At 39.3% G+C, this 22,909-nt stretch overlaps 1 protein-coding gene across 5 annotated transcripts in view; it reads left to right on the forward strand.

Moving 5' to 3' along the window:
* The window catches only part of ANKRD26 (ankyrin repeat domain containing 26), a 63,073-nt gene that overhangs the window by 31,781 nt on the left and 8,383 nt on the right, over positions 1-22,909 (forward strand). For all 5 annotated transcript variants that reach the window (XM_072861243.1, XM_072861270.1, XM_072861278.1 and 2 more), the window contains 17 exons: positions 75-224; positions 1,186-1,219; positions 1,450-1,585; positions 3,056-3,269; positions 5,421-5,604; positions 6,079-6,225; positions 7,496-8,449; positions 10,386-10,538; positions 11,504-11,679; positions 11,881-11,974; positions 13,078-13,155; positions 14,331-14,465; positions 15,549-15,661; positions 16,085-16,226; positions 18,074-18,355; positions 19,056-19,291; positions 20,078-20,324. In XM_072861243.1, coding sequence (XP_072717344.1) covers positions 75-224; positions 1,186-1,219; positions 1,450-1,585; positions 3,056-3,269; positions 5,421-5,604; positions 6,079-6,225; positions 7,496-8,449; positions 10,386-10,538; positions 11,504-11,679; positions 11,881-11,974; positions 13,078-13,155; positions 14,331-14,465; positions 15,549-15,661; positions 16,085-16,226; positions 18,074-18,355; positions 19,056-19,291; positions 20,078-20,324 — 3,475 coding nt within the window. The remainder of the gene's footprint in view (positions 1-74; positions 225-1,185; positions 1,220-1,449; positions 1,586-3,055; positions 3,270-5,420; positions 5,605-6,078; positions 6,226-7,495; positions 8,450-10,385; positions 10,539-11,503; positions 11,680-11,880; positions 11,975-13,077; positions 13,156-14,330; positions 14,466-15,548; positions 15,662-16,084; positions 16,227-18,073; positions 18,356-19,055; positions 19,292-20,077; positions 20,325-22,909) is intronic.

The raw sequence follows: 22,909 nt of genomic DNA on the forward strand, positions 1-22,909 counted from the left end.
ATGTCTGTTTCACAGAAATATTTTAAGTAAAGCTACTTAATTGGTGATTTTTTTTTTCTTTCTGTTTAATGTAGTAAATTTGCCCTGAATACCAAAGTTGCAAAGAAAAATAAAAGACAGACTTCAAAGCAGAAGGCTAATCAGCAGATGAGCTCTTCCAGTGGGAATAATTTTCAAGTACTGGATGATAGCACTTTCAGTGAAACATCTCAAGATGAAGGAAGGTACTGAATATAAGGAATGTTATAAATAAAACTTACTTAATGATAAAAATTGAACCTGAAAGCTAAAGGTAAGTTTTGTAAACCTGATGTGTACAATGATTCTTGTGTTCTTTCATGTGACAACACTACCTGATAGCCTTTGTGTTCAAAAACACTTCCTTTTTGCTTAGAGTGCTTTGAACATACTAGCCAAGTTAATGATAAGGTCAGATGTGCACGAATTCTGAATTACCTAGTGTGTGCGTAAATATATATATATTTCATATTTTTAAAAAGGGAGAGGAGAGACTTATAAAAGAACAAAATTACTCTTTCACTGCAGGCATCTCAGTTTTTTCTGCCCCCTCCCTTTTTTTTTTTTTCCCATCTGTGTCCCCTCCAACTTCTTGCCCACCCCGAACTTATTTGTGTGGGTGGCAAAGTGAGAAACAGAAGGTGTTGACACTGTACAACCATTGTTCAGCAATAGCTAAAACATTGGTGTGTTATCAACACTGTTTTGGTCAGAAATCTGACACACAGCACTGTGTGGGCACTGGTATGAAGAAAATTAAGTCCATCCCAGCCAGACCCAGTACATTAGAGAATTCAAAATTATGGTTCTTTGACCTGTAAGAGAAGGATTCTCTGAAGAGAGCTAAACCTCTGATATTAAACAGGGAATGCACATAACTCTATATGTGTATATCTACATATCTGTAGCTGTAAGATTCCTATCATTTTGAGTGAAGTGCAGAGAACAGTTATTTCAACTATTTGCTTAGTATCTTGCAGAAAAAATAGCCTTCCAATAGACATAATAGTACACAATCTTTTTTTAGTCTTCAACTACATCCAACAAAATACTTACATTAAATTTTAGTTTAATTCACTTCTGAAATTAAGTTTTCAGAGCAACTTTAGATATTGTTCATAATGCCATATAAGGATTCCAGTACTGAAATATATTTCTGTTTTCCAGACCTGCAGCAAAAACAGGGAGTGAAAAGAACAAGGTACTGTAAAATTAGTTTCTTGATAAATAGTTTGTATTAGCTTTTAATCACTTAGATGGGAACAGTGTTTATGTAGTGATCAACCAGATGCACAAATTGCTGCTGGTATGCAACTTTATCATATTTGAGCCAAATCTATAGGCTGTGAATGAGAGAATGAATCATTCATGCATTTGTAATGATGCATAATACTATATAGTTGTATACAGAAAATACTGTATTGTTTGTAGGTCGGCATACAAATGGATATAACTGATGATCTTGATTTAACTCACTCTGACACAACTTCAGAGGATGTTGAATTACCAACTTCAACCTACAAAGAGGCTATGTTGCTGTTAGAACAGCTTAGCGTGGATCATACGGGTATGTTTTCAAGTCACTTTGTCTTCAGCTGTTACAAGTTCCTCTTTTAATACATGATTTCTTTATATGCACTCCTAGGTATTTTAGTTTTATATTTTCATCTAATATTTCTTTATGATTAGAGATCCCCCTCAAAAGATGTGAAATTATCTCACCTAACCTTAGATGTCGGCCTGTATTGTCAGCAAATATGCCTGCCTTTATCATTGGTTCTCTGTCTAGTCAGAGCTGGAGAAGCAGGTTCTTGCCAAGTACAGTTCAGCTCCTTCTAATGCAGTCATCAAAAGCTGTCAAGATCTTCTTTTTCCTCTTTATATTATATCCTCCCCATAGCTAATGACAAATAGTACAGCAAAATAACAGCTTTGCTTTTATATATATATATATATAAAAATCAACTGTCATAAGATACTTGCATATATACACATAGCATTATATAAACATAAGCGTCACTTACTATGTCTATTAAACTATGCTAAAACTTTGTTAGGCAAGGGTTAACCTTGTCTAAAGGCCAAACTCCCACCCAGCTGCTCTCTCACTGCCCCTCCTCAACAGGACAAAATAGGATGAAAAAGCTTGAGGATCAATATAAAGGCAGGGCTATCACTTACCAGTTACTGTCACAGGCAAAACAGACTCCACTTCAGGAAATTTAACTTAATTTGTTACCAATTAAAATAGATTTGGACAGTGAGAAACAAAGACAAAAAAATTAAAGGAACACCTCCCCACCACCCCCTTCTCAAGCTCAACTTCACTCCTTCGTTCCCAACTCCCCTACCCCTCCCCAAGCAGCCCAGGGAGGCTGGGTCTGCAGTCAGGACATAGCAGTTTCACTCTGCTGCTCCTTCTTCCTCACACTTTTCCCCTGCTCCAGTGTGAGTCCTTCCATGGGCTGCAGTCCTTCAGGGAAAATCTGCTTCAGCCTGAGCTCTCCATGGGATGCAGGTCCTTCAGGAAATATCCACCTGCTCTGGCATGGGGTCCTCCACAGCGCTGTGTGTTGTGGATATCTGCTCCAGCATGGTCCTCTCCAGGGGTTGCAGGGAAACACCTTTCCACCATGGTGTCTCCATGGGCTGCAGGGGAATCTCTGCTCTGGCACCTGGAGCGCCTCCTCCCCCTCCTTCTTCACTGACCTGGATTTTTACAGGGCTGTTTTTCACACTTTTCCCCTTCTCCTCTGCCTGTGTGGCATTTTTACCATTTCCTAAATACGTTTCCCTGAGGTGCCACCAGCATGGCTGAGAGGCTCAGCTGTGCCCTGCAGTGGGTCTGTTGGAACTGGCTGTGTCTGGCACAGGGCAACCCCTGGCCTCTTCTCAGAGAGACCTCCCCATTACCTGCAGTCTTCCCACTACCAAAACTTTACCACCTACACCCAATACAACAAAGCATTAAATAATTTATACATTGGAAAGTATTTGTGCATATGTGCAGCTTTGTGTCTTTTCTATCTCAAAATAGGTTCTGCTATTTTGTTGAAAATTCAAAACATACTTCTTGAATATGAACAGATAATAGAACATGAAAAAAATCGGTATACAGCTGTCTGGAGAGAAGTAAGGAAATTGGAAAGTGAAAAGGAGGAGTCACAATTAATAGCGGAAGAGACTCGAGATTTGAAGTCCATATTGGCTCACCAAGAAGTGGAATGGAAGAGTGATATCCAAAGCCTTAAGTATGTAACCTTGTGTTCTGATAATGTGTTATCCTGTCAGTGTTCATGTTCCAGAAGGTGCTGATGGTACGGGCAATAGGATGAGAAGTTTCTAGTCTTTTGGGTTGGGGTTTTTTGAATCCCATGGGCAAGTTATGTTATAAAGGCATGTCAGGGGGAAAAAATGCCTGGATATTAGCTCCATGAAAAATCTTCTGGATGTTGTTTTAACTTTTTTTTAATAGCAAGAGAAGAGAACAAGAGAGTACATGTGGGAAAATGAAATGAGGTTTATAAGAGAGATTTATTTGAGAGAGGTTTTTTTTTTTTTTATTCTGTCTTTGCAGCTTCTGTTGGTGTATAATATTAGGAATTCTGGTAACTCCACAGAATGCAACTTAGAACAGAGCTTAGAGCATTTGTTTGCTTGCTTGTTTGTTTATCTGAAAGGTCAAATTTGAGATTGCCCCTTCCCCCATACTCCTGAACTAGACCTGGATGGTGTGAGGTTTTTAATCACTGTTGACATCGCTTCAGACAGCAGTGGCACCATATGAAATTCAGCAAAGACAAATGCAAAGCCCTGCACTTGGGAAGGACGATCCCCTTGTGATGATGTACCGTGGGATGGCCTGGCTGGGGAGCTTGCTGAGAAGGCCCTGGCAGTCTTGGCAGAGAGCAAGCTCAACATGAGCCAGCATGAGCTGGCAGCTGAGGTGGCCGACAGCATTCTGGGCTGTATTAAGAGCAGCAGAGCCAGGAGATGGAGGGGAGCAATTGTCTGCCCCTACTCATCACTTGCTGAACTGTGTCTAGAGCACTGGGTCCAATTTTTGGCCTCCCAGTACAAGAGAGATCTTAATTGATATGTGTGAGTTCAGCAGAGAGCTACCAAGCTGGTCAGGGAGCAGGAGCACCAGCCCTGTGAGGACAGGCTGAGGGAACTGAGCTTCGAGGATTTGTACCTCCCAGTACGTGGAAGAGGATTATGAGGAAGACAACTTGGCCTGGATTTAACTCCAACCATTTTTCAAAATTCTCAAATATCTATCAATTACAAAGAATTAATATTTTTGTTCTAAATAAATTCTCAAAGCAATATTAACTTTACATTTATAAAAGCTATACTTTTGTGAAATTACACTAAAAATTATATATAAAACTTTTTCCTTGCAATATAAACCATTCAAATACAAATATTACTGTCAATCTTTCAAATAATTTATTAGTGGTTGCTGATACTTGTTTTGCAGAATTCTAAAGCAGATTTTTAATTGGCAGCTCTCTCCTTATGTTAATACTTGATTTTTTTTCTTGTTGACCATTGTAAGGATATCAGAAAAAATATTCAAAATAATTATCAAAAATAAAACTACTTTCTTGTTTGGGTACTGTGGACACACCACAGACTGTTTTTTAGCATGTTTGTGCTTATTGTTGATTGTTTCAGATAGTAAATAAGTTGACATTCCCTAAGGCTTTCATTACAAATTAGCTTCAAAATTAAAGTGGTATTGTTTCTCCCAGATGTAGATCCATTGAGGTTTAAAACTATTTTTAATTGTATTAAGCTTAAACCTTATGCATTTCTAAATCTATTTTTGAACACTGACCTCATTCTTGAGTAAATAGAAACTGCTTGCTCTTCCTATGGTCATCAGCTGTTTTAGACTTACAGAAGGCTTGCTAAAAAATTGTTGGGTCTGTCATAGATAAGTGGTGTGCTGCTTCATCAGTATTACTTGCAATCACTGAATCTGTAATATGTAGGCAATGCTCAGCATATTAAGAAAATGTATATTAATCATAGTAAAAGCTTATGATGCTTTGATCTGATAAGACAACAAACTCCTTTCGAATGAACTGACTGTAATATGAAGATGATTTTTTTGAAGAATTATAGAAATGTGCATACTACTGTGTATTTACCTATGTAAACTTACTTACAAAGAAGTGATAAATCACTCAACAGTTTATTTGCATATCTTGTACAACTGGTACCATGGATAATAGAGTGAAGTTAGAATTCTTTAAAAAGTTAAAAATTACAGTAAAAGTATGAAATCTGAAAAGATTCAACATTTTTATGGTTTGTCTCTGCAAGTTCAGAATGTGAAATATCTACTTTTTATATCAGTGCTTTAGTTTCTCAAATATTCTGTTAAATCCCAGATTTACTTTGAAACAAGAGGAGGAAAAGAGGCTCAGAGTAGAAACGCTATATGAGAAAACAAGAGAAAAACTCAGAAGGAAAGAAGAGCAATATTGTAAAGAGATGGAGGAGAAACAGCAACTTGAGTTACACTCAAGGAATTTAGAAATGGAGTTAATAACACTGAGAAAGCTCTTGAAACAGGTATATTAAATAACGAGTTAAACACTTGTCATCTTATGTTTTGCTGCTTTTTAATTGGCATTGTATTCCGATATGCCTAAAGAAGGAGGTACTTTCTTCATGGAAGAGGCATTGGATAACTATTGCCAAATTTTGAGGACAGTTGAGAACAGTTGGTTCACAAATGGACTGTTCTTTTTTTTTTTTTCCCTTCTTCTTCTTTGCAAGTTCATGATTCATTTTCTCCTTTTTCAAAATTTAGGTTTCATTTGTATTTCAGGCAAAGCCTGACTTTGAGTTATTTTTCTAAATTACTACAAAACAGTCTGTATTATTTCTTAATTTTTCTGAAGAAAATTAAAATTTATTATTTGTAGGTGGGTTATCATAACTGTGGGGAAGCAAAAATATTTGAAATAATACAAAGGAGAATGGGAAGATACTGCTAGCTCTGATTTTTCTCAAGATGCAAGTAGTTTAATTGTATTACTGTAGGTTGAAGAAGAGCGTGATGAAACACAGAGACAGCTCTCTCAGGAAAAGAGTGCCAGAGCCCTGCAAGAAGGAATTTTGAACAACCACCTTTGGAGACAGAAGGAACTAGAAGAAGAGACAAGAACTACTATAGGAAAAAATTCAGAGGTAAGCAGATTTTTTTCTCTAATTAATTAAATTTTACCATGTTTGTTCTAAAGTCATAATATATCTTATATAATTTTTTCTGCTTCTTGACAGATTATTTACATTTTACCAATGTAACTTAACTGTGTAAATACCTTTTGTGTTTTCCCTTATGTCTTTAAAATTTCCAGAAAGCAGCATCAGTCCTATATGTACCCGAATTGCATGTGCAAGTAGGAAACTAACAGAAGACACTATTTACCCCATTTCTTAAGCTATCTCTTATTTTTCATTTCATAGACATTTTATCATTACTTTTTAAGGTTTCCAGCAGTGAGACACCTAGCCACCTACGTCAAGGCTGACCAGGAAGAAAGTTGTTTGACGCTCACTCTTTGTGTTCCCATTACTTGGTTGTTTTTTTTAATTACTTATACCCTTATCAAACTTACTTGCTTCAAGTATGCCTTCCTTTTCTACCTTCACATACTAAAATTTTATGAAGGAATATCACCAATGAATTGAACTCTCTGTAGGAGTTAGAATAATTGGAGGAGAAAAAGCAATCATAAACCCCGTATTAAAAAAAAATCTTGAAAAGAGTTTACTGAATTTACTAAGAATGTGCAGTGCTTGGAAGAATTATTTGTTCTTGGCTGTGCTGCCCAGTAAATGCAGGGTGAATATGTTTATGTGGAAAAAAGTTATATATATAATAAACAGAAAACATGAAGACTATTGCGTTCCAGGGATGATTGAGTTGTATAGCTAACTTTCAGTAATACAGAAGTTAAGTGTTAAGAAGACATTTGACAAATGATACAAGATGAAAGGTAGCATTTCTATTTGTTGCAATTTTGCTAAATATCCCAGAAGGAAAATACCCTTTTTAGCCTTGTTTTTACCAGATTTGTAACACAGCTAAATTAACCTTAAAGGGAATATTTTTAAAGGCTTGCACGTACAAGAAAGCACTGTCATTTTAAAAGCTTTATACTTGAGATATTTAAAATAATTTTATTATTTGGTTGCTAGTTTAAGAAAAAAAAAAAAGGCATTGTATATTTGGGATGTTCATTTAGGTTTTAAGGGTATGTTACACTTCAGTGTGTGCATACATTGTACATGTGCTGCATGGGTTCATAGAGCAGCTTATGTGTTACCTGAAATTTCAGTCTCATCTTTGAAGTCATGCTTCAGTATTAGAAATGTTAAAACACAGTTTGATACTGAAATGGTTTTGTAGATTCATTTCCCAACTGGCTATTTATTCATGTTCCTTGTCATTCAGGAATCCGACACTGAGAGAGAAAAGGATCTGTTGTTCAAAAATCAGTTACTACAGGATGAGATTGCTATGCTAAGACTAGAACTTGATCAAGTAAGACTTAGGCACCAGGAGGAAGAAGGAAAATATTTAGAGGAAAATGAGACCTTGAAAGAAAAAAATGAAGATCTCAAAAAGGAACTTAAACTGAACGAGGAAGCCTTAACACAAACAGTTTTTCAGTATAATGGACAGCTGAACTTATTAAAGACAGAATCTGCATTGCTAACTTCCAAACTTGAGCAGACAAAAGAAAGCAAAGACAGACTAGAGACAGAAATTGAATCATTTCGTTCCCGCCTGAACACTGCTGTTCAAGAACTTGAACGTCATCAGTCATCAAAAAGTGATGTCGAACGAACATTTCAGAGAGAACGTGATGAATGGCTTCGCTTGCAAGAAAAGCTCCATCATGACCTCTCTGATGTGCGAGAAACCAACAAGAGCTTGTCTCAGCAACTGAGTAAAGCTGAAAGCAAAGCTAATAGTCTAGAAAATGAGCTTCACCAGTTGAAACAAATGCTCAGAGAAAAAACATTGCTTTTAGAAATGACACAAAAAGAATTAAGTCAAGCCCAGTGTCAGGCAAAGGAATGCGATCATGCTCGACAACTTGAGAAAGATCAAGTAAGCAAACTTATAATAAAGCAGGAATCCATGCAGGAGCGATTGGCCCAGCTCCAGAGTGAAAACCTTTTACTTCGTCAGCAACTGGAAGATATGCAGAACAAGGGGATCATCAAAGAAAAAGTAGTGAATGATGTGCAGGACCGGTTTAATGATATTTTCAACAAACTCAGAGCTGATACTGAAAAGCAAGTTTACCTAGTGGAAGAGAGAAACAAGGAATTAAATGCCAAGTGTACTGATTTAAGAGAACAAGTCTTTAAATATGAGACTGACAAAGTAGAAAGAGAGGTAAAGTATACACTTAAAAAGAACAATTTAAAGTTTGTCAGTTTTTAAATAATTTTATGTTTCTAAAATATACCAGGTATAAGTTATATGCTTAGGACCAAATAATGCTGATTTGTTCTGATTTGTCGTGTTTCTCTTGGAATTGTGGAAGGTTTTGGCAAAAAGGATATTACTGCTCAGATCTGAGCAGAGAACAGAAAAAAGGTATCCAAGTCTAAGCTTCGATCAAGAAAGGTGATTCTTCTCTAGAACTCTTTTAATCTCTTTCCCTTTGTCCATCTTTATGCCCTATAGAATGGTTTTATGTATTTGATGGGTTTTATATATGTATTTCACTGATGACACAAATAAGAGTGGTATAAAAGGAAGAAACATCCAATATGCAAAGGTTGAGAAATGAAGATGTAGACAAGTGAAGTGATGGGGGATGAATTTATATTAAGCTCCTACAGAGGGAAAAAAAAAATTGCTTCTCCATAAGTTGCTATCAAAATTGAAGCGTATTAGTAGTGTCCAGGTGTTAATTTATGTATGTGTTTTGGGGGTTCTAAGGGGCCTGCTTGTTCCTCAGAGTTCGTTTCAGACACTGACCTAAGCTTTCTCTTCTCTATTTTCTGATGTGTAGCCATATTTAAATGTGTTCTTTTGTTGTGGCTCTGTGAAAGACTAATTAACTGGACAGAAGACTAATTAGGAAATCAGTTTAACTGTCTTTCTGCAAATTGACACAGTACATGAGTATGAAACATGCTCCCATGCAGAGCACTGGCATAATTTTATGTCACTCAAACATGCATGAACCAAGTTGTTGCTTCCATTTCTGCATGTAGATGGTTTTTGCCAAGAAAAAGGGTGGAAGAAAATAAAGGCAGGGGTGCGAGTGAGGAATAGGTAGACAGTTGAAAAAGCTATGGGTAATGGGAGAATGCATTATTATATATGTTCCTAGGAGTAGGTAGGGTCTTATCTATTGATAGAGTATTCTACCAGTTCCAGGTAGAGCAATGATTTAAAAGTCGCCTTACCCTTTTTGTTTAATCTTTCTTTACTTTCTGGAAAATAGGAACTATTCAATACACATTCAATCTTTAGACACTCTGGTGTAAGATTTGTGTCCCTTAATGATTTTAATAGTGATTTGAAATTACATTTCCTTCTTCACAACAAATCCAGAATCTTTGAGTGAGGTTGATATCTGCATGTGTCAGATAACCACTTTATTCTTCATTTCTCAGTTACTTTAAGACAGAGTGGGGAGAACTCCAGCAGTGCTGTCAATCATTTTAGTTTGTGAATTGCTTTGTATTCTTACTACCAAAATAACAGGTTACTTTTGAAGATACTAGATATATGTATGAACTATCCAGATTTTTGTAAACCTAATCTGTCAGTATAAAGGCAGTTGTTATTCTAAAATTAACTCAGTAAAAAGACTGTAAGAGGATGTGATTCAACATATACTTAATGTGTATCTCAAAAGAGCTTTCAGATATATGTATTCATTTATTATATTTATATAATGGAGGAATAGAACAAAGAATGATCTAATACGAAGTCCTGCCTTTGGTCATCAGAATAATATCTGCAGTCAAACTATAGCCTTACATCACAACAGATTTCTTGTGGTTTTGTTAGAAAAAAAAACATGATTGCAGTGTGTGCTTGTGTATTGTTCCACGAAGAATAACACTTGAGCCTTTTTTATGTATTAGGAAACAGAAATCCTCATGAACAGCTGCTGATAGTTTGGAGGTGCTCAGCTGAGAAAGATGAAGAGAGGTCATAATCTGTGCAGATGCCTGCTGGTGACAGGCAAAATTTCATACCTTTGAGTTCAATCTGAAGACATGTCTAATTATATAATTAAATAAGTTAAAGTAAAGGCATATGTCATTTTCTTACAATTTTCTTCATGCTCGTTTAACTGTTTCATTAGGGCATGGTCAGACAGCTGCAGCAGGAGCTTGCTGATGCTCTCAAAAAGCAATCTATGTCAGAAGCTTCACTTGAAGTTACTACGCGCTACCGTAGTGATCTAGAGGAAGACAAATTGCGCTTGCAAAAGGAATTAGAAAAGGTTAAAACCAAGGTACGTAATGTCTGTAACTATATGAATAAATCTTGAGGGTGACTGTTGAAAGTAGGAGCAAATGTTGTCCTAAAACCTAGAAGAAAACTTCATCAGGATAGATTCAATGATGTGTGAATGAATTATACTGTTTTATAAACTTACCATCCATGATTGGAAGGTCTTTGACGTGAGGACACTATGTCCTTACTTGGACAAAGGTTTGTATTTGCCAAGATGCTTTGTAAAATAAATTGATGTGTCTATAGCTTATTGCGTTTGACTTGGCCAAGCAGGTTGTCTGATTTCTGAAGAACAGTAGAAATAGTGAACTGCATTTGGGCTTTTTTATGCTGTCTATACTTCCCCCTGCCGCCACCAGGTAACCTGTTGTCAATTCTGAATGTTTTTGTAACTTATTCTGCATATATCGTCAGCGCCCCCCCCGCCGCCCCCTTTGGCCCTGCTGTAATTTGCCATCCTTAAGCCGCTTTCTTGCAAGTGAATAGTAAGTTACTTTCTGAGGTGGGGACCACCTTTTGCAGTGTTCTTATGAAAACTGAAGTATAGAGGCCTCGGAGTTTTGAAATAGAAATCATCTGAAATCTCCTTATGAGGGAGTTGTGAATTCATTTTAGGAGAAGGATGAACTTTTTAATTCATATTTTCAATGGAGGAGCAAACAAGTGGGGAACAAAGAGTGTCATGAGTCACTGAAAGGGTAGGAGGGGCAGTGTCGGTGCTTAGAACCGTGCTAAAGGAAATCAATGTAGGGATGGGAGAGGCCAGTAAAAGAGATGATGAAGTGACACAGTTTGTGTTCATTTGCTAGTAGAAGTGAAGGTTTGAATGTACTTGAAATGATTGCAGTTCTTTGAGTAGAGGATATGTGCAGATATATGCAGTACTTGAATTCTTCAGCAGCCGTTGCCTCCTCTGTATAAAGGCTCACCTGACTACTGTGGATTCTTACTGTGATTTTGCAGCTGCGGGAGTTGGAAGAACAGCATCTTCATTCTGAGCATTGTGTTCAGGACTTGAAGACTGCCTTGGATAATAAGGAAAGAGAAGTAATAGCTTCTTCCCAGAAACTGCAGGACCTCCTGTTGGCATCTTCTGGGACTAATACTACTATAAAACAACTGGAAGAACACGTGCAACGGTAAGAGAATAACACAGTGAAGCAAGGTGTCTGTCGCTTTGAGGGATTGCGTGGAAACAACGGGATAGCCTTGTTGCATCCCAGCAAGTTAATACACGATTTTGAAGGATGCTTTTGTTTTAGATTATGTTATTTCATGCTGTTCTTTCAGAACTGGTGCTCTGGTGGATTTCTGTAATAAGACCTGTATTTCTTTTTAAGCCTTGAAATTGAAAATGCCAGATTGGAAGCCACAGTCCAGCAACAAAGCAATAGGATTGAAGCCCTTCAGAGAGACCTGCAAGCCTCTGCCTCCGTAAGCTGGTCATAAACTTCCCTTTTTGTGAGCTCCCGAGCCTAGTTACCTATTTCTGTGGGAAAATGTTAACATGAGGTTTTCCTGGAGAGCCTAGGAGAACTGAGTTCCTGCATTCTGCTGAATAAAGGCTGCTCAGAAAGCAGTCTGGTCCATTCCCCAGTTTTCTGGTTTTGAGAGTTTTCCCATGCTACTATGGCAAGTCCTACTTAATGTTCTAAAAGGTAACGATTTGACACTAATACACTGGTGCAACTATTGTCTGCTTTAGACCCATCATAACATCAGATGCTGCTTCAGACCCTTGTTGCAATGTGTATCATTAAAGGTATTCATCAGGTTAACTCGTGGAAATTCTGCAGGGGATATTGATGCCAAGTGCTTCATGCCAGAGGCCTGACTGGCATCATCAGGCTGGAACAAAAATTATACTACCTAGAGCTTTTGCTGTGCAGAAGTGCTTTTCCTTTGGCCACTTGGTGTGTGTTTGTTTTCATGAAACAGTGAAGAGGAATGCCTGTGGTACTATTTGCAGAACTCAGTGTGAGCCTTGGAATTTCCTGGTGCCCCTACACAGTGGTTAATTTTAGCTCAGATAAGGTGCTTTCGTCTGTGGCCTGTATGAAACAAATTATTTTTGTATTGTAACCAGTGAACTAGGGTTCTTGTTACGACTGTAGTTGTTAATTAGTGCTGAAGAGATTTTTAAAATAACTACATATGAAAGTTGAACTTTGTGATGTACTGATACTGACAAGAGAAGAGGGAAGGCAGTCACGATGCTGTTCCTTCCCCCTTGGTTAACAGGGCATGGTTTTCAAATGTACTGTGGATGAGAAAAGCTATTCCTGCCTGTTTTCATTGAAGATTCTTTGTATCCCGCATGGTGTTCCCTCTCCCTGAAGCAAATGGCAGAGGCAATGATTGCTAACAGTTTTACAGTGGCATCAAACTAAGGCCATTTTGATCACTGGTGCTGGGTCTAAATACTGTAGGAATAAAGAGGTGAAGAGGTGTATGTAATATTTATTTTTGGTAATGAGGTATAAACTTCAGTCTCAAAGTCATAGTGTGTCGTCTTGCTTCTTTTAATGCTTCTGTAGGTTCATAACCGCCTGGAAGACTTGATAACTGGCTTACAGACAACACAGGCAGCTGCAGAGGACCACCACCATCAGCAGGTACATGACTGGCTTCTGTGAATGACTGTTTTAGTCTTTGAATTTATTGTGTGCAGGTAATTGATGAAAAGATCAGGTGGGCTGTGTAGGCACGGGTCAGCTGACAAATACCGTTCTGGTTTTAGGGCAAGGCACCCTCAAAGGAAAAGGCTGTAAACTTCCTCATTCCCCTGCTTCTGTGTTTTGTATCTGTGTGGTGGTGTGTGAGATACTTGTGTTCATCAGCATGATCTGTTTGATGAATTCTCTCCCCCATTCCACCCGGGGGGAGTAAGCAAGTGGCTGTGTGGTGCTTAGCTGCCTACTGGAGTTAAAGCATGGCAGATGATGGATAGGATGGATGTTGTGGGCAGGAGGGAGATCTGAGGTTGAAAGCTGAGAGAGAAGACTGGACTTGGGAGATCCATGTTATCTTTGCAGCTTTGTCACAGCTTGCCCTTGAGACCATGTTAGCTTCTGTCGTAAGACCCACCGTTTCACCTGCTCTGTAAGGACACTTGAGAAAGTTGTACACCCTGAGGATTTTTTTATCTAAGCCTTTGTGCTAAGGTTTTCATGACTTTCTATAGATCAGTAGGCATCTTTTTTTTTCTTTGCTTGTTTTTTTCTTACAGAATGCCATTAAAAGCATCTAGTCAACTTGCATTCTTTATACTTGAACTGAATCAGCAAGTTCTGTTCCACTCAAATGCATCTGTTAGGCAAATCTTTGTCCCTTTGGGTAGAAGCATAAATAGCATTGCCAATTTGAAAACATTTTCTTGCTCTCAGGAGATGTACAGTTTTTACAGAAGCAGTGAGGGTAGGGTATTTTCTGTGGTGGGCACTAGAGGAATTATTATATTACAAAGTATGTGTCGTCATGAACTCTGGAGGACCTTTAGAAGAAAGTTGTAGGGTGATTTTTGTGCATGCCTCTGTGTGTGTTGTCTTATCCCCCAAAGCTGCAGCCTCATCTTGTCACTTCTAGAGTGTTCATTCTTTCCACCAGCTTCAATTGCTGTTCTTGGTTATGTTTCCTGAGGTGTGTTTTACACGCCGCATTAACCTTAACCGTAGATCTTGGATGGGGAGAGGAAAGCTTAGGCCTGTTTCCATTTAAGTTACTGCTTTCTATTGCAGTGTTGTCTTTCCGGTCACCTTAATTTTTTCTTTTACCACTGTTGCTTTCACAGATGCAAAACCAGAATGTGCTGGCTCTGACATCAAAGGACTTGCACAGCATGTGGGAGGAGCAATTGAAGTCAAGATCCCACCTTGAAGAGCGTGTTGCTCAGCTTGACAGGGAAAAGGCTGAGCTCTTGGAACAGGTGAGTCCAGAAAATTCTCCAGACACCTAGCCAATACCCAGGAGAACCATGTTCACCTTTTTGTCGAGTTTTTACATACTCTGCTTTTTCTGTTATCCCTGCCATTCAGGCACTGAGTATTTTGTCATTTGGGGATCATCCAGGAAGCGAATAAAAAGTAGCTGGGTATCTTTGTGTAAATTCTGGAGTGGTTCTATTGGGAAGAGTTCCCAGTGTGGTTTGCTATCAGTGAGCACATGGAGCAAGGCTGAAGTTCCCCAGTTCTTTCCTTGGATTCCTTCTGGTCTTCTGCCCCTGTGGTTTCTGGGCAGGGTTAAAATGCTTCATGTTTTCAGTGCAATGTATGGAGGAGCTGCTGCATGTTTTCGGGGTAGCAGGAGCTTAAAAGCCTTGCAGAAAAACGTACTGAAGGAATTCTGGCCAAATGAACTAGTGCTTGGGAAACAAGAAATGGCTGCCAGTTTCCAAGAGGCAGTCTTTCCCTTTTCTCCTTTTCTGTAGAGGGAAAATGGAAATACAAAGTGAAAACAGCTCCTAGGTCTCCTCTTGTTTGGCTGAGAAAACACCAAGAGGAAGAACAACATGTAAATAAGTAAATACACACAAAGAAGAGATGGAGGAAGGGAATAAAACATTGAAGAATTCCAAAAGATCGAATTCCTCCACAAGCCCCTGCCTGCTGGTCATTGAAGATCCCATGAAAGCTTTAGATTGAACTATGCTGTCCCATGATGTGCATACCTACGTAATCCCTGCTATGAGCAGAGGAACTGCCGAAAGTGTTCTCTAGCATCTCTTCCCCCTCTTTGCCTTGAAGCATTAGAAGAGGGTGGCCTTTGCTTCAGTAGGGCATCTATTTCTGTTGTTAGGTATTGGCCTGTTTGATTGGCCTGATTGGCCTGTTAGGACTGGCCTGTGAAACCTGAAGTGATTAAATGTTCTCGGGAATTCTGTCTCTTGGCATTCTGTGGAACTTGGCTAACACATAGAGACATACTGCAGCTTCTCTGTGGAGAATGCACATACTGCATCTAGATACTGTTCCTATGCGCCATGTGTCATGTATCTTTTCTGTTTTGAAAGTGTGAGAGTGAAAGAAAGAAAGTGAAGAAGCTGGTAGAGTTGAAACGCCCAGTCGAACTGCGTCTGGACCAAGAAATGAAAAGAAACATTGAACTGCAGAAAGACTGTAAGAGGTATGGCTTTTTAGTATGGTGAAGAGGTATCCCTGAGTAGAAGTCAAGCTTTATTGAACTTTAACGTAAAAATAGGTGTACGTAACTGTTTGTGAGCAAATTCAAGCCTCGTGTTAGTTCTTGCAAGGCGCTTCTGTGCATGAGCCTATGGTTTTCAGTAGCTGCCGAAAGAAGTGCAAATATGCAGGTTGCCCTGCAGTTCTCCTGGGGGAAGGAAGTCCTTTATTCCTCTTCTCAGGTGAAATTCGGACCCTCCAAGTGAGTTGTGGCACTGGAATGCTGGTTTTTTTTCTCAGTAATCCCTGGTGTGTCAAGTACATTAAAAATGAAGCAAGCCATGTCTGCACTGTTTACGTGAGAGTATGTGAAAAAGGCTGGTTGTTCCTTTGCTTCATTGTTTTCTTGACTAATTTTGCTGTGCAGGTTGAAGAGGCTTCTGAGCAGAGCTATGAAGAAACTAAGGGTGTATGAGGAGAGAGTAAGTGAGTCCCAGCATAATTTGCAGGGAGAAATGAAGAACAGGTATTCGGAAATGGTCAATGAACTTGGTAGATTAAGAACAAAGGTGAGCACTGGTTTGTTTGGGGTTTTTTGGTGGTAGTGTTTTTTCTTTTGAAACCTGTGTTGTTCTTTCCCTACACTTCTTTTCATGTTGTTGATTTTTTTTCTTGGCTGTATTTTGGAATTGATTGACTTTTCCTGATGCTCCTTCTACTGTTACAGCAGTACATGACTATGACTATAATACTGATGTTGTTATTATGGGTAAAGATGAAAATGTTACATGCAAAGCAGTATCTGCAAGGGCACATCAAGGGCAAGCTGTCCTGTAGAGGAAGGGCGAGCTGAGAGTCACAGCAAGGCTGGCAGGGTCCATGACCTCATGGGCCGAGTCCGGTGACAGTAAGTGGGGTCAGCCAAGAATGCAGATCACCAGGCCAGTCCATAGGGACAGGCAGATCTGCAGTCCTACCAGGACATCACGTCCATGGGTGAGGGTCAGGGCTGAGAACAGTGAGGCCTGGCACGGGCCTGGCTGCAGCTTGAGGCCCGTGGCAGGATCTTCTAGGTCTGACAGATGAATTCCTTCTCAGGAGGAGAGGGAAGTAACACCACCATAACTCAGAACAACTGTATGAAGTTGGCTTTGCCCAAGATCACCCCTTGAACCCCATCTTAGGCATGAGTTGAGAGGATACAGTTCAGGTTTTGCTTTTCTAAATGGTGTCGTTGCTTCCCAGGGCACGATGCAGTGAGGTGATGCAGAAAAAGTTCTGTAACTTACTGCTCGCTAGTAGCTGTCTCAGCCCACCTTTCCCTTGTCATGGGGACCCAGAAGTGCTCTTGAGGTTGCTCTGGCTGTTCTTTTTAGCATGTAATCTATTATCTACTTCTCTGCTCATGACTCAGATTTGTTGCTAAAGCAGCCATGTTTCAGAGCTATGTTCATGTTTAGAAGGTATTATTGTAGAATGAGTCAACTGCCTTTGCAGTGGCTCATTTTCAGTCTGAAAGTTAGTAGCATTTTTGTGTTTCTGTTGGGAGAGTTATTTTGAATGATGGGAAAGAGCATTACATTTAGGTGGTTTTAAATAAGTCTAAAGTTTCTACTTTCTGTTAGAGACTCTTTCAAGTGTTTACTATGCTAGTTTCCTCCACTTTTTTTTTTTTTTTTTTTTAATAAAAGGCAGGACATCATGATTTATGTTCAATAGGTATAGAAAAGGTATGTTTCTGGAGAGGGGGAAGAGGAGGACAGAGCTATAATTGACCATTGGGACCTATTGAAATCTGATACTTCCTGCAAATTTTTGAAAATAAACAGCAGCTTTGACCTAGAGAGAATACGACTTCCTCCACCACTGCTGTAAAAGCTGTGTTCTGAACCACTATTTACAAATCTTTCAATGTAATGGAAAAAAAGAGTATCTGCTTCTTGTCTTGTCCATTCTGTAATGAAGCTTTCACTGTGTTGACAGCATGTAAAAATCCCTCTAAAAGAGGGGATTGTTTGTTTTGTTGTTTCTGATGAAACCAGAAGGTGGCTAGGTGTGGGTGTGTTTGATTTCCCATGAGCATATGAGCATCTCACGGAAGACTAGCCCTAGTGCTTTTCAACCTAGCCCTGTGAGTGAAATGCTGCTAGTTTGGTACCTCTTCGTCTGTGACCTACTGCAGAACTGAGAAAGGATGGGAACCTGAGGGATCCTATCAGAAATTATGTGAAAGCTGTTCTTGTTTCAAAAGAAGAGCCTGGTTTCACTTTTTTTTTTTTATTACTGACTCAGCAGATAACAAATACAGTCTTGATGGCCAACCCCTTTACGGATTTTCACAGAATTGACTAATTTTAGATCCCTCTGAGTTCTTTTTTCTTTTTTTTTTTTTTGGGGGGGGGGGGGCTCTCTACAGGTTGGTGAACTTTCCCAGCAGCTGGAGATAGAGTCTAAAAAATGCATGCAGCTAGAAGCACAAAATCAGGATTTGCGAGAAGAGTTGTCCGCCATGCGTGGGAACCATGAAAAACTGGAGAAGAGCAAATGCCAGCTGAAAGAAGAGGTGGCTAACCTCAAACATCGTTTGGAGACTAACATGGTGGATCACAGTCAACTAGAACAATATAAAAGAGAGATGGAAGAACGAGCCGGACAAGAAATAAGACAAAAACTACAAGAAGTCAATCTATTTTTGCAGGTAAGTGAATTTCTCACTTGTGTCTGTAGTCTCTGTTACATACTTTTGTTGTGGTCATCATTTTTAAGTTGTTTTTTTTTTTGGTGCCCGATTCTGTGTGGTAGTGCTGTACTTCTGTCTTTCCTGAAGGGCAGTGGGAGAAGGGAATATGGTTGGGCAAGAGTGCTTTCAAGTGCGTGTAATGTGCCTGCAGGTCCCTGAATCAAAAGCTTGCCCAAGGTAGGTTTCCATTTTGCAGTTCTTGGCGGGGGTGTCGCTGTCCGCTGGTCTTGTTCTTGCCGTTCATCCTTAAATGGGTATTGCAACTTACAGTTGTCATGGCCATACAGGTTCTGCTTTGTCATTGTACAGGGGAAAGTGCTCAGAAAAGAAGTCACCAAAGTTGGGGTGAGGGGGTGGAGGTGAGGGATCCTCATAATTTCTTTGAGGAATCCTTTTCTATATGCCCTGTCCTACAGAGACAGTGTTCCTTCAATAGTAGCTTTGATGAGCAATAGTGGCAAGAGGGGGGTTCTTTCTGACTGAAAAGAATTATTTATTGTGGTAGTGCCAGGGTTCTGCCTGGATTGCTGATGGTTGTGAGGAGGCACCGTTGCCTCACTGAGTAAAGCTGGGCCCTTGAAATTGCGTATGTGTAATTGACTGGTGGGGAGAGTTCTCTTTTTCTTTGCGGTGGTTGAAAGTGCATTATCTGCTTCAGACGCAGGCAGCCTCCCAGGACAGATTAGAACAAATCAGAGCCAGTCATCATGCTTCACTGAGAAACCAGCTAAAACACAGAATTAGAGATCTTGAATGTGAATTGGACAGGATAAAAAATACCCAACAAGACAGTATTTTTCAAAAAGAATCCACACAGGCAGAAGTGGAAAGGTACAAAGAGCTGTATCTGGAGGAAGTAAAAATTAGAAGATGCCTAGCAAATAAACTGGAAAGGTAAGTCCATGCTTTTTTGGAGTGGTAATAAGATACTACTTTTTCCTCATGCATTTTCCTCATGCATTTTCCTCCTAAAATCCCTCTTCTACAGCTGGTTAGCATTATGTATGTAAGCATAAGATGGCATATTTGTGAGAAAAGCACCTTAAGAGCCTTCCCCTTCATTAGAACTGTCTTCATTTCTCTTTAGTATTCCAGCAGTAACACCACTGATCATGGCATTAATAGTGTAGTTTTTAACCTGATTGTGTCTTAACAGGCAGCCTTCTTGCCAATCTCTAATAACATCGTCCTCTTATTCTGTGTATGGCAGAAAAGATAAATTTAATGTCCTTTACTGCTTGAATAAGGATAGGCCCTTCAGAGAACAGAATTTGATTCTGTGAAGCAAAAAAAAAAAAACAATCTTTTTTTGGCTTCCATTTTAGCAGTGTGTCTGAGGTTTGAGCTTTCCTTGGGAAAGGGAGGGTAGCCCAGAGTTCTTGTGCAGGTGACGTAACTTTCAGAAGAAGCTATGTAAAAAGATGGCGTTCACAGATTGCTTTGAAGCCCTAATGCTGAGAAGTTCTAAGTGTTGCTCATTCTCTTGCTGCTCCTTGCAGGTTGTGTGACTACTTAGAAATAGATTTTTCCAAAAAACCTCAGATCAAATGATGTTCTTGTTTTGGATGCTTTTAATCCCTTCCACTTTCAGAAGTCGAATAATAGTCAAAGACCTGGAGGGTAACTTTGTGAAAGTGTTACTACCAAAGATAATTCTTTGTATGCTTCTGAATGTTTCAGAGCTAATGAAAGACTAGCAGAAGCCAACGCTAAGCTCCTTCAGGAACGCCATAGAAGCAAATCTTTAATCGCAAGCAGCATTGTCAGTGGAGGTCTGGCTGCAAGTCCAGTTCTGTATTCAACTGAACTGGGACATCTTGGCAACAATTTGGCACTGAACAGAAGTCTAAGTCTAGGAGGAAGCTTCCTAAGCCCAACTGGGAATGCATTATCATCAAGAAACAGGGTTGAAGCCTATGTGGCTAAGGTAAGCATTTTGAAATACTGTTCTCAACTACTCCTAAAGAGTATCCATAAGCAAGGTTATGCTTTTTAGCCTGAAGTTAGAATCCATTTATAGTTCCAAACCATATGGTCTAATATGCCGAAACAACTGCTAATCATCAAAACAATACACAACTATGTGGTAGGGGTGAAGACTTTTGGTTGTCAGGGTTGTACAAATTTCCAAGAGTGCTCAAAGGCCAAAAAATACTGACATCTAAATAATGAACTGTGTAACTCCATTCTTTTACAAGAGAAACTGTGATAAAGAATACTGTGGCATAGGAAGTTCCCAGCTAAGCTCTTCATTAAATTTTAACATATAGTATGTAAGACCTATTTAAAATGGCTAACTTTTTATGATGAGTGCAAAATCCCATCAGATGTCTTTGAGTCACCTTTTCCTTCACTGGTCTTCATTCTAGCAGTTTCTTCGCTGGAACTTGTTTTGGTACATTAATACCAACAAAGGGTTGCTTCAAAAATAGGATTATATGAATGGGATCACGTAACTTCTCGCTGTATACTTCAGTGCGAGATGTATACTATGTGTAGGAGGCATTTTTTTTTTGTAGTTCTAAATAACTATGTGTTATTACATGAAAAGGTGAAGTTAACTACTCCTCAGGAGTCTTCACAGCTTTCTAATTTTGCAGCAATGCTGCAACCTCTGTAATACCTCTGGTCAAAGTATGCCCTGTAACTAGCAGTCAGTGTGATAGCACATCCCTCACAGAATGGTGAACATTATATCGTGAGATTTGGAAACCAGATGTCAATCAGTTTCCCACCTAGCATAGGACTGAGGCGTGGACAAGCTTCTCTATTCAGTCAGTGTTCTATCCCTCACATATTCTGTTGTTGAATTAATCTGAGAAGTATTCATTCACTTGTAAGTCCATCTCAGTTCAGTGGTCCCACCCACATTGGAAAGAACCCATTTAAACAGTATGTCTACATACTGCACCAGCTTTAAAAAAAGAAAGCAAACAAAAAAATGGACAAAGCAGTGTAGGTAATGTATAGCAGTGGCAGTTAGAGAGATTAACTTTTCTGTATCACTGTGAATGTGTTTTTCAGGTCAGAGGTGTGGACATACATCACAGAAAGAACTCGGGAGGCAATTAGTACTGTACCATCTGTAGGGCTGTTCTGCATGCAGGCAGTGGAAAGGAGGCAAAATTCAGGGACCCACTGCAAAAATGAAATAAGGAGAAGGCCAGGACAAGGGAACAAGAGGGGTAGGGAGCAGGGAACAAGCGAGGAGAAGAATGGACAGAGGGATGGGAGCAAGCTATTAAAAGAAGAAAAAGGCAAAGGAGGAAACCATCCCACTTCTAGGAAAAAAGCTGCCCTAGTTTTAAAGAAAAGGGTTAACAGTTGTGCGTTTTTTCAAGAAGAAGAAACAGGAAAAAAAAAAAAGACGGTGAAGGGAAAGAAAGTGGGAGTTCTCAGTGCTTCTTAACTGAATTACAGCAACATTCTTCAGGTAGTCCTTTCCATTTAAATTTTCCAGAAGAAATTGGAACTCTCTGGGCATCTCAAAGTTTTGTCAATATCAACATAGATACCTTTACTGGTTTACTAGCTTCCCTTCAGTGTATTACAGAAATTAAATATTTTTAAAGGCTATTTCATAGCTCGTTGTTTTTATCCAGTTGCTAACATATGCAGATATAGATTTCAAATAGTTACATAGGCTGCTTCAACGCTTTGTGAAAAAATGGTTCGCAAATCTAATCGTGAGAAACATTTTAGCTGATTCCAAGAAAAGTGTGCATTAGATCTGAGAATGGTGATACCGTTCTCGCTCAGTGTCCTGACTTCAACAGCAACTATAAAGTTTCTTTTCAGAGTATGTGTGTCTCGCATTTTGTGATGGATTGCCATGCTGGGGAATGCTTTTAGGTTTTGGTACTGTTTTTTGAGGCTTCACTTTCAAGGTTTAAAAAAGAGACCCAAAAAAAACCCATCAGCCTTGAGCAGACTCTCAAGGAAGCTGAACAATTATGTGTGACATTTCCGCAGTCTCCAATTAACTGATGGCAGGTGGGGTTTTCTGTTTGTTAGCTTGGGGGCTTTCTTATATACCTAAACTTCTCCTTCCTAGTGCAGTTTTGTTAGTAGGACTTAGTCCCCTGAAGTTCTCTCTGATCTTGTTTAGAACCTACAGAGACTTTTACTTTGCTGTCAGCAGAGGATCTGAGGGTAATTGGCTCTTACTATACAGAGTTTGTCTTCTCGGGATTAGCTTTTAATTCTAATACAGTATTAAATTCTAAAGTTTTCTTCCCTGAATGAAGGCAAGTAAAACTATTGCTAATCTTCAGAGACCTTACCCATTTCTTACCATTTCTGCCACGTTCTCTTAAGAAAAAGCTGGGAATCTCAGCCTGCCTGTTTTCCCTCAATCAAAGCAGAAGGCTGGTCTCTGGGACTCAGAATTACCGGTCTGAATTTATCCTCCCTGTTACTAAATCCAGCTGCACATCCTTTCGTGATATTTCTTCCTGTAATCACCAGTTAGGGAACAACTGAGACTCACTGTAATGGCACTGTCTGTAGACT

Source organism: Ciconia boyciana, chromosome 1, assembly GCF_034638445.1.
Source record: "Ciconia boyciana chromosome 1, ASM3463844v1, whole genome shotgun sequence".
NCBI lineage: Eukaryota > Metazoa > Chordata > Aves > Ciconiiformes > Ciconiidae > Ciconia > Ciconia boyciana.